Raw genomic sequence first — 11,271 nt, forward strand, 5'->3', positions numbered from 1 at the left:
TCCATTAACCTGGAGGCAGGAAAACGGTTCACACTAGGAAACCAGCACGTCATAGTCACCTGACTGCTGTAAAGCTGCCTAGACAAGTGCTGCAGATCTTATTTAGGCCTCAACTGACTGACTTATTTTTAACAAGCTTTTTCACTTCTGCTATCACAGCAGTATGTTCACTGAAACTTTCACAGACGATGGGAAACCGTGGTCACGCACTGATATACCGAGGAAAATCATCTGTCCTCAAGATAACGAATTACAAAAACAGAAATCCTGCAAGCGGAGTCCTGATAAAGTTTTTGTGCTGACATGTTTCAAGTCACTTGCTTTTATCTCAGGATAGAACAACAAATTTGCTTCTTTGTTTGTTTATTTCGGTAATTTCCAAAATAAGAATTCAAATACAAAAGAAATGAAAAAAGAAACCAACAAATAAACATGAAGTTAATGCTAATATTGCATTAGACCAAAATATATAAACAAAGCAAGACCGAAAAGGTGTAGAATGAAGCTTGGCTTATTACGACTATCCTTTTATAATCAACTTCTGTCAGCTCCTACATATACGTTTGTTTACTGCATAGACATATTATATATCTATATTTAAATTCTGACACTTACATAAACACTCAAACAATATGATCATGAGCCTCTTGTTCAATATTTTTTTTAATATTTGGTATGTACTGCACTCTTTAATTTCAATTTCCAAAACATTCTACAGATTAACCCCATAAACTGAAACAAGTCAAACATGTTCCACTACAAATTATGTATGTTTCAATAATCCCATTCTTTAATAATATTGTACATTACCAAATGAAAAACATTGCTAGAATTAAGGGGTTTCTGAAAAACGTATTCATGCATTCATTTTCAGTAGGTTGGATTATTGCAATGGCATCTTTACAGGCCTTAACAAGAAATCTATCAGGCAGCTGCAGCTGATCCAGAACGCAGAGTCCTTACAAACACCAGGAAACTGGACCATATTACACCGGTCATGAAATCGCTACACTGGCTTCCAAGGATAGAGTTTAAAATCTTACTGCTGGTCTACAAAGCACTGAATGCTGTTAGTCCACTATGAAGCTCCCAGACCCCTGAGGTTCATCTGGATCTGGTTTGTTGTGGTTCCAGAACCAGAACCAAGCAAGGTGAGGCAGCGTTCAGTTATTCTGCTCCTCACCGGTGGAACAAACTTCCTGTAGACCTGAGGTCTGCTCCAACTGTCAGCTCCTTTAAATCAGGCCTAAAAACATTACTGTTTACTGAAGCGTACACTTAAATTAAATACTTACCTGCTGGACTCTACTGCCCTTACTTTTTGTACAACTTGTGCTTTTTATTATTTTACCTCTTTTCTTATAATTTTATTTCATTTTATTTGTTATTTAATGTTTAATTGTGTCTTGCCTCTTTTAATGTTGATGTAAAGCACTTTGAATTACTTTGTGTTGAATTTTGCTATACAAATAAACTTGCCTTGCCTTAACAATATACATATTTCTTTGTTTACATGGGAAATCTTCTGATTAAAAGGTTCATTTCACATCAGTTAGGAGCACAATGTTACATTATATAAAAGTGTGACTGCACATTCGGGTGTTTTCGAGTCAAAAACAAATATTTATCAGTTATCGATGCTGAGTTTATGAGTTTGAAGCTGCAACTCCCGCAGAAAACAACAAGCTCTCCGTCACCATTCCAGGACAGGGAATCACGTGCTTCCGCGTTGCGTCACACTTTAGGGGCGTGGTCTTGGTGGCACAAACACCGAGCTGACCAATCAGAGGGCTCGGTGTGACGTCGCCCAGCGGCCGCTCAGGCCTTTATAAACTTTGTGTTGCTGCTGCAGGACAACATTTTCTACTTTCCCATCCTTCACAACGTAGAGGGGTTGCAGTAAGTTTTTAAATATTTCTTTTCTAATTAAAAACAACAACAAAAACGTTTAGATTGTATTTAGATTCACTGCAAAACAAGAAAATGGCATTTTTATTTGCCTTAGGGATTTTTTTTTTTTACTGTTTTATTTTTTTACTCCGTTTTTAATTGCTTGTTTTAGATTATTTGCAACTGAGTGTTTTTTTTTTTTAATTTATCCCTTAGAAATGCTCCAGTAATGGTTTGTTATCTTCGAGCTTTAGCCATCTTGTTGCCGTCGTCGTCGTCTTCTTTTCTTCAGGAGAATCCTTGTTTACTTTGATTTATTTAATTTTTTTTTTTTTTTTTTGGTACTGATGAAAACATCTGCCAGATGGAAAACGTTTCCGTGCGAAGTTTTGGTTTCTTTTTCGGTGGATTTTTCCTGGTTGCGGTTTCGGTCGTGGCCGGTTTTCCTGGCTGCCTGCCGAGGCAGCTGATCCCGTGGAGGCTGATTTATGGTTCCGCGTTACACCGACGCAGAGCCTACGGCATGGGTTACGCGGCGACGCGCACCGTACGTGGCGCGACGCTGCGTACCCTACGCCGTCGTTTTAACGCGGAACCATAATTCAGGGTTGACTCAGCACAAAACCAAACACCAGGCTCGCTCCGTTTCAATGGACTCCGGCCCGGTTCTGCTGCTCAACCAGTAAAAACCACCAATTATTAACATATACACTAGCTGCGAGTCCAAAAGCCTGGAAATGACGGTCCAGTTTGCTGCAGGATTCTGCCTGGATCCATTTTAGTGACTGATTACGTCATTTATTTATGGCACTGCACTTTTTATATGGGCTTTTGTTTTTTTTAGGGTGTTTTTATTTGCATATATGTCCATATAGGTCAATTTTGGTGACTCGTGTCTGCATGATGATGACGTCATGTTGTGGTAATGCTTGTTGTGTACTGTGTTTTTCCCAGCAGGACTTCTCAACAATGCTGCTCGTAGCCGTGTCTGCCGTGATCCTGACCGCGGTTCTGGCCGCTCCCAGTCTGGACCCGCAACTGGATCAGCACTGGGACCTGTGGAAGAGCTGGCACAGTCGAAACTACCACCAGGTGATGCATTGCTTTTGTTCGTTTGTTTAGGTTTTTGACTCTGCAGGAGAGTCTGACCTTGTGTGTGTGTCTGGTGCAGAAAGAGGAGGGCTGGAGGCGGATGGTCTGGGAGAAGAACCTGAGGAGGATCGAGATGCACAACCTGGAGCACTCCATGGGCAAACACTCCTACCGGCTGGGCATGAACCACTTCGGGGACATGGTGAGACGCAGTTTCAACTCTCTTATCTCACTGCAGCGCCGTGGCAACCAGCTGATAGCTGGCTTATCATTTTAAAGCGTGACTGAATAAAGCATTCCCATGTTTTTGGAGAGGAGGCAGGTGAGGTGGGGGATGATGGAGGAATAAAAGACAGCAGATCTTTAAAAGTTTCTCTCTTCTTTCCGCAGACCCACGAGGAGTTCAGACAGGTCATGAACGGCTACAAGCGCCCGACGGAAAGGAAGTTTAAGGGGTCCCTGTTCATGGAGCCCAACTTCCTGACGGCCCCCCCTGCTGTGGACTGGAGGGAGAAGGGATACGTCACCCCCGTCAAGGACCAGGTACCAGCCCGTCTGTAATGTTGTCTTTATCAGAACATGAGCGACCTTTGTGACCTGACAACAACGCCTGATCTATTGACGCGTTGCTCAACTTGTTAGTCGATTTTTTTTTGGGGGGGGGGTTCAGGTTTCAGATTTCAGATTAAAGCTGTTCATCAGTTCCATCCAAATATTTCTTTACTTTATTTATCCCCAAGGGGAAATTTTGTTATAGCAGTCCGGTATAAATACAATAAAGTAAAAGGGGGAGGGAGAAAAGAAAGGACACTTGAAAAAACACCAATAGATAAATAAATAGGTGATAAAAAACACGTGCTTCTATAAATGTTGTCACGCCTGACAACCATCCGTCAGCATGAGTCTGCAGGCGACGTGTCATCGCGTATCTAGAGGGTTCCGTTGGCCGTCACACGACACGCAGCCTCAAGTCAGCTGTTGCAAATGTTTTGTACACACTTGTATCTCTGCACGTGAGCGAGCCGCTGACATGGTTTGCTCAGACAGAGATAAGTGTGTGTGGTTCCTCATTATCTGTGTGCTACACTCCCCCCACCCCCCTCCCCTCCCAGACTGCACACTTGTTTTTCTCCCGACATACATTAACGCCCTGAGAGACGCGACCGGTCCGACCAGCTGCCTGTGATCCAGGCCGGGTTTGAAGAAATCTCACCACACACGTCAAAACCTCACAAAATAAAGCTCCAACAGTATTTACCCGTTAGATAAATGCAAATAAATGAGGAACCTTTATGCCGCCGTCAAGAATTCAGACCGTCTTCGTAAAAAAAGATCCAGGTCTCTTCTTGTCTGTCGGAAGAAGAAAAAATAAGTCCTGCAGCTGTAGTTTATACTTTTATTAAGTTAATCGGTAAAGTTGCTTTTGTCAACGAAAAGTATGACTAAATGAACCTTTATCACCTGAGGGAAACGAGATGCAACGAAAATGCTAGTCATGTGACTATAACAATAATTAAATATATAATGCAATATTGTAGACTAATAAAAACAAGACTAAAACGTAGAATACAAACTATGATAAAATGTCTTCATTTTCGTTGACCAAAACGAGACGAGATGTTCTAACAAAGATCCTTAATATCCATTTTTTAAGTATTTTCCTCTGGTTCTGCTGCTGGTGACGTCACGTCCTCAATCCCAGTCACGGCCACAAAATTACAGGAAAAAATAAATATGTTGTAAACTCAAATTAGAGACTTCTGTATCTGGAATGAATGTATTCTTGAGTCTATAAGGTAACAATAATATAATAATAAGATAACCTTGTTTTAATTGTAAAATACAATCTGACTAAAACTAGACTAAAATGGTCCTGGACAATTCTGACTAAAATAAGACTAACATGCTCAGACTTTAGGTCGACTGAAACTTGACACGACTAAAAGGAGAATGAACGTGATTAAAACTAAAATGATAGTTTGACCCAAAGACTTGACTAACATTGAAACAGGCTGCCAAAAACAACACTAGTTATGGGTCAGTGAACTGTGGTTTGTGTGTTCAGGGTCAGTGCGGCTCCTGCTGGGCCTTCAGCACCACCGGCGCTCTGGAGGGCCAGAACTTCAGGAAGAGCGGGAAGCTGGTGTCCCTGAGCGAGCAGAACCTGGTGGACTGCTCCAGACCCGAGGGCAACGAGGGCTGCAACGGTGGCCTGATGGACCAGGCCTTCCAGTACGTCAAGGACAACAAGGGTCTGGACTCGGAGGTGTCCTACCCCTACAGCGGCACGGTACGCTTCTCGGTCCAAACAGATTTGAGACAGTCATTTAAATGCAGCCGGATGCAGAAACCGGTCTCGGTCGTGACTTTACTAAACGTGTCTCCTCCTCGTCCCTCAGGACGACCAGCCGTGTCACTACGACCCCAAGTTCAGCGCTGCTAACGACACCGGCTTCATCGACGTGCCCGCGGGCAAGGAGCACGCCCTGATGAAGGCCGTGGCCGCCGTGGGCCCGGTCTCCGTTGCCATCGACGCCGGTCACGAGTCGTTCCAGTTCTACCAATCAGGTGGGTTTCAGCGGTTAGCAGACGTCCAGACGGCGGCCTGACCCGAGCGGGTTGATGTGACACGTCTCCAGAACCCGGCGTTCGCTCTGCTTAACGTGGCTCTTGCTGTTTTTTTTTTTTAGGAATCTACTACGAGAAGGAGTGCAGCAGCGAGGAGCTGGACCACGGCGTGCTGGTGGTGGGCTACGGCTTCGAGGGAGAAGACGTCGACGGCAAGAAGTTCTGGATCGTCAAGAACAGGTCAGAACGGCGGTCCAGTCTTAACCCTTTTCCACCAAACTGGTTCCAGGGTTGGTTCTGGTTCACAACTCGTTCAACTTGAGAACCAGCTGGGAACCGGTTTGCTTTTCCATAGCTCGGGTGTTAAGGGGAGCCACGTCAGTTACGTTGCTGCATTTGCGTTGGCACAAAATTTGAAGCAACAACGTATTTGCTCTAATTAGGGCTGGGCGATATGGACCAAAAGTCATATCTCGATATTTTCTAGCTGAATGGCAATACATATCGATATTTTTTCTGTGCCATAATTGGGGTTTCCCCCAAAGCATTATAGCATAGCATCTCTGTTAGCTTCATTTTTTTCTGAGGCAAACCCTTAAAAAAACAGTCAGTTTTAATACAATGTCGTGCCAAATGTCACACAGGTACCTTTTATTAACAGAGGTCTGCACAATATCAAAATGTATAAAACAAATGAAATAAAAATAAACTGCCTGCATATATAGAATAAAAATGCTTCTTGAATAAAATAAAACAAATATCCCTTTCCTGCATAACAATTAAATTAAAATACTGTGCAATTAATACAATGTAGACAGTAACAGGCAGACTTTTCCACTGAGGTTGACAGTTGTGCAAATAACAAAACATTTGTGCAAATCTCAAATAAAACATTCAAGTCAATTTGTCACAAAATAAGCTATATCAAATTTTTTTTTTTTTTTTAAATCGATATAAACGATATTGTCTCGTACCATATCGCGTTTGAAAATATATCGATATATATTAAAATCTCGATATATCGCCCAGCCCTAGCTCTAATCCAGACTTGGTCCACGTAGCACCCGTACATAAGCGCTTCTTTCCTCTAGCCCAGCAAAGAGTTGGTCCGTTTTTTCTGGCCCGGAGCCAGTTCTTTGTCGGTGGTTAACAGAAAGCCCGGTTGGCCCAGAACCAAACTGGAACTAGTTTGGTGGAAAAGGGGTATCTGTGTTTTTGTGTACTTTTAAAAGTTTATCCTGGACGTGTGAAGATGCTCAAACTCTGTAGGATGGTGGCGTAAAACCTAACTCTTCTTCTCCTCGTCTCTGCAGCTGGAGTGAAAACTGGGGCAACAAAGGCTACATCTACATGGCCAAAGACAGACACAACCACTGTGGAATCGCCACTGCAGCCAGTTACCCGCTGGTCTGACCGCGCCCCCTCTCGCAGCACCTCCGTTAGTGATGTTTTTATTCACCGCAGTAGTTTGGCTGGAGAGCCGGGACGGCTGAAGGACGATGTCCCGTGTCGGCGACGCCTCCACAGGAGATCCTGCAGCGTCTCAGTCGGAGAAAACTCCGTTTTGGCTGGTTCTACAACACTTTATTTTATTTCCAATATTGTAGTTTGAGTGTTTTATCCTCCTGTAAATATGTGTATGCGGCTAGGCAAGTGGGTCACTAACACTTGCTCTGGTCATTGTAAATGATTACCTTCCTTTTTTCTTTTTTTTTTTTCTACTTTTACTGTGATCAATAAAAAAATTGAAACACTAGTTTGTGTTTGGAATTTCACTGATTTGGTTGGTTTCAAACGGTTTGGACAAATCTGAAGCTACAAGACCTTCAAAGATCACTGAATTGTGACTAAAGATAGTTTGAGGTGAAAGGACAAGAAGCTTCAGAAAAACACCTTTTTTATATTATAGCAGTAATTTTCACAGCTGAAAGAAAGTCAAATCTTTTACTTGGTTAATAAAAAAAGGGGGGAAAGTACCTGATTCTTAAAAGCTGAAATCAATTCTTGAGCTGAATAACGACCGTTGTAGAACTTCAATGACCTGGAAACCCGAGGATGAGGCGCGTCTGTGGGCGGCACGAGTTTGTGACCCTCTGATTGGATGATGATCCGGACTTTTCCCGATCCAACACACTGACGTTGTTGGTGCTTCAACATTTATTGGTATAAATCTTGAGTTTAGTCCTATTGTCAAACGTGACAAAACCACCAGCGGGTCCCGCAGAGGATAAAGGTCCAGAGCTGAAGTGAAGGGTTTTCCAGGGACGCTCATCTCTGGAAACCCATTTCAGGTCTGGATCTGGATATGCTCCAGAATGAAGACCACATATCAGAAAATGCAAAAATAACTGGGTTGGTTTTGGCAGATATATGGACATGTTTAATCTGATAGTTCTGGGTTGTAAAACATGTTTTTAAGAGAACGTTGTGTTTGTACGGACTAAGTCCCAAACGAAGTCTAGTATTGGTTGATAATACCGTGTGTTTCTGTTCGTTCTTTTTCATTTTCACTTTGGACAGTTTGAGTTTGACCCTGAAAATCACCATCACCCACTTTGATAGCTGGACAAGCTTAAATGTCAGACAACCAGTGAATTGTACCCACAATAAACTCGTTGATATTCAAACGTTTAGCTTGGAACCATATTTCCTGTTTGTTTGCTTCATCAGCAATAAACCTAATAAAGACATATAGGCACCTGCCGTATCGCACAATGCGTTGTACTTGTTAAATTAATTTTCAACCTCATTTACATGCTATTTATCACCCATCAATTTAGCAATATGGTGTTTTACTTTAGACACTTTACCAAATTCAGTCTAAAATGCTTTTTTTCCTCCACCAAGCTTTGGATGTTAATGTAACCACGTTTTCCAGTAACAGGTTGGACCCCTGCACCAACACCAAGTTCCGTCTCCAGACCTTGTTGGCCCTTTTCCTCTTCGGCCATAATGGCCACGCAACGTGAACTGGCTTAATAATCAACAAGCCCGCAAAACCCGTCTAGAAAAGTTATTCCTAGGCGGTTGCACGTCAGCGATGTAACTGATGTTTGCAGTGACGTAATGACGTGGCTCCCCTTAGTTCTCGAGCTGTGGAAAAACAAACCGTTCTCAGCTGGTTCACAAGTTGAACGAGTTGTGAACCAGAACCACCACTGGACCAGAACCAGCCCTGGAACCGGTGTGGTGGAAAAGGGGTATGAGTGTCTCTTCTGCAACGTGAACTGGCTTAATAATGAAGAAGCCCGCAAAACTATTCTCAAAAAGTTATTCTTAGACGGTTGCACGTCTGCTACCAACGCGTTTGTGTGCACACAGATCACCACGGCCACTTATAACATCAGCGCTGATCAACACATACCCCAGTTGGCCGGCTGAGATGAACAGTGTCACGGTGTGAAGGTGCTGGTTCCGGCTGGCCCTGCAGCTCTGGTATTGATCCAATCAGGACTCGCATCTCCAAACATTTGCACACCTCACATCCCGGGTTTCCACGCGAACACATCATTTAACTGTGTGACAGGTTCGCTTCCTCTTGATGCTCGGTCATCCGAACAAAAGCAGGTTTGGACCTAAACGGACTAAATCCTAAACGAAGTCTGGTTGGATTTGATTCAAGGTTGAATTTTCTTAACTTTAACTCATAATACTTAACCAAAACCTCAAACCGAATTGCTCACATCCAAAATCACATAAGCACAAATTAGCCACACTCTAGGCACAGTGGAAAAGTGTTTGCTTCTCCAATCAGCAACACCTGTGTTGGGTTTCCCCAAGTGAAATAACCTAGTTGACCTGGAATCAGCTGAAGCACACAGCAAATACAACCCCCTGGTGGCGAGGAGCAGAATTACATGAAATAACACGAACATGAATATGGCTACATGTGTCAAAGAAGACAAAACCACCAGCGGTTCCCGCACGGAGGATAAAGGTCCGGAGCTGAAGTGATGCTCATCTCTGGAAACCCATTTCAGGTCTGGACCTTTATCCGGGTAGGCTCCAGAATGAAGACCACATATCAGATAGAACAGTGGTCCTCAATCTTTTTTCAGTGATGTCCCCCCTGTGAAATATTTTTTCAGCCAAGTACCCCCTAACCAGCGCAAAGCACTTTTGCTTGTAAAAAAAAGACCTAAAACAGAGCACTGTGCCATCAGTAACTGATTTATTAAACATAAAAATATTGCTGTTACGCTTCAACCACGACTCCATCGTTGGTCCAAGTGATTGACAGGTGAAGTGAAGCCAGGTGGCATTTGACAGGTTAGGTGGAACCATCCTGGTGTGGGGGTAGACTCTGCGGTTTTAGGATAATAAGTTGAATAGCCTACTCCTGAAGATAAAATTCATTTTATGAATTTAGACTTATATTTTCCTCAATTATTTATGAAATAATTATTTTTAAAGGATTTTTGCATGGATGCTACTTTTTAAATATATGTATATTTTAAAATCTCACGTACCCCCTGGAGTGTCTTCACGTACCCCCAGGGGTATGCGTACCCCCATTTGAGAACCACTGAGATAGAAGATGGAAAAATAACTGGGTTGGTTTTGGCCTTTTAGAACTCTTTTAGGACATTTTAAGACATTTTGGGCCCTTTTAGAACTCTTTTAGGAAGCGTTCCCACACCTCCAGACATCACTGACCCTCCTGAAAGCCTTGCAGATATATTGAAATGTTTATCTAACAGTTGTGGATTGTAAAACACATGTTTTTAAGGGAATGCTGTTTGTATTTGATCATATTTTCTACGTGGTAAATGTTATAAAGACCATATGCATCATTAAAGTTAAATTCAAAGTAAATTTTTCCCCTTATGAGTGATTATCATAGCTTACAATAATTTCAAATATTTCTAGAAGAATACTTGATGAAAACTAAATGAAAAAAGCGTGGTGGTTTCTCGAGTGACGGTAATTTAAATATGTTAGTGCAGCATATTATTTCACATCCCTCAGTTCAGACAGTTGCTGCAGGACAAAAGCTGCAGAATCTGGGAAAGAGGACATCAGACAGCAGACGGAGGGAGCAAAGAAGGACAGAGCAGCTACAGTTCACCCAAATATAAGCTTGGACTATAACAACTGGGATGTAACCATCGAATTTTCCTCTAATGATGCATTTAATGATTAAAATATGATCGATCACCGGTGTTAATGTCCTACTTTGTCTAATTTTTTACGCTACTGTTAAAATAATCTAGTCTTTTTCACGAGCAGATTTTTATAAATCTCCGTCATGTCGGAGGTGCAGCCTCTTTTTTTTTTTTTTTTTTATCCCGGTTTTTTCCCCATTTTTTTTACCACCCCGTGCTCCTACCTACTGACAGTCCTGGGCATTGCCATCTTCTACCAACCCCGGGAGGGCCCTGCACTGAGCTCAGGTCTCCTCCTTAACCTGAGGAGTGAGCAGGCCGCATCTTTTCACCAGACAGGGTGGGGTTTCTCCGGCCGAACGTAGCGCGTGGAAGGATCACGTTATTCCGGCCGGATCCTCCCCACCCCATCTGGCGCCCCGGTTGGCCAGAGGGGGCATGTGTAGCCCAGGACTGTGTGCATGTTTTTGTGAGGGTAGCTCACACTAGCTACCCAGGGGAACACGGGGAGAACATGCAAACTCCACACAGAAAGATCCTTTCGCCAACCCCACCCATGGTGTGGGCACTGAAGTCATGGGGGAACTAACACGCACTGACACGCAGTGTGGGCACT

General features: G+C 43.0%; 1 protein-coding gene across 2 annotated transcripts; it reads left to right on the top strand.

Moving 5' to 3' along the window:
- The first annotated feature begins 1,776 nt into the window (after positions 1-1,776).
- Positions 1,777-7,306, top strand: ctsla (cathepsin La). 2 transcript variants are annotated; one of them, XM_061730618.1, is made up of 8 exons: positions 1,777-1,899; positions 2,845-2,982; positions 3,062-3,184; positions 3,373-3,525; positions 5,048-5,272; positions 5,382-5,550; positions 5,673-5,790; positions 6,864-7,306. In XM_061730618.1, the coding sequence occupies exons 2-8, from the start codon at positions 2,860-2,862 to the stop codon at positions 6,961-6,963; spliced, it is 1,011 nt and encodes a 336-aa protein (XP_061586602.1). In that variant the 5' UTR covers positions 1,777-1,899; positions 2,845-2,859; the 3' UTR covers positions 6,964-7,306. The 2 variants fall into 2 exon arrangements, with proteins under 2 accessions (XP_061586602.1, XP_061586603.1); XM_061730619.1 differs by having other exon boundaries at positions 1,816-1,899; positions 2,848-2,982.
- The last annotated feature ends 3,965 nt before the right edge of the window (positions 7,307-11,271 follow it).

This window comes from Cololabis saira, chromosome 9 (assembly GCF_033807715.1).
Source record: "Cololabis saira isolate AMF1-May2022 chromosome 9, fColSai1.1, whole genome shotgun sequence".
NCBI lineage: Eukaryota > Metazoa > Chordata > Actinopteri > Beloniformes > Belonidae > Cololabis > Cololabis saira.

Bases quoted from the DNA above. Each gene is read 5' to 3' on its own strand.
- ctsla (XM_061730618.1), top strand. From the start codon at position 2,860: ATGCTGCTCGTAGCCGTGTCTGCCGTGATCCTGACCGCGGTTCTGGCC. The intron at 2,983-3,061 runs GTGATGCATTGC...TGTCTGGTGCAG, and splicing joins ACAGTCGAAACTACCACCAG to AAAGAGGAGGGCTGGAGGCG. The intron at 5,791-6,863 runs GTCAGAACGGCG...TCGTCTCTGCAG, and splicing joins TTCTGGATCGTCAAGAACAG to CTGGAGTGAAAACTGGGGCA.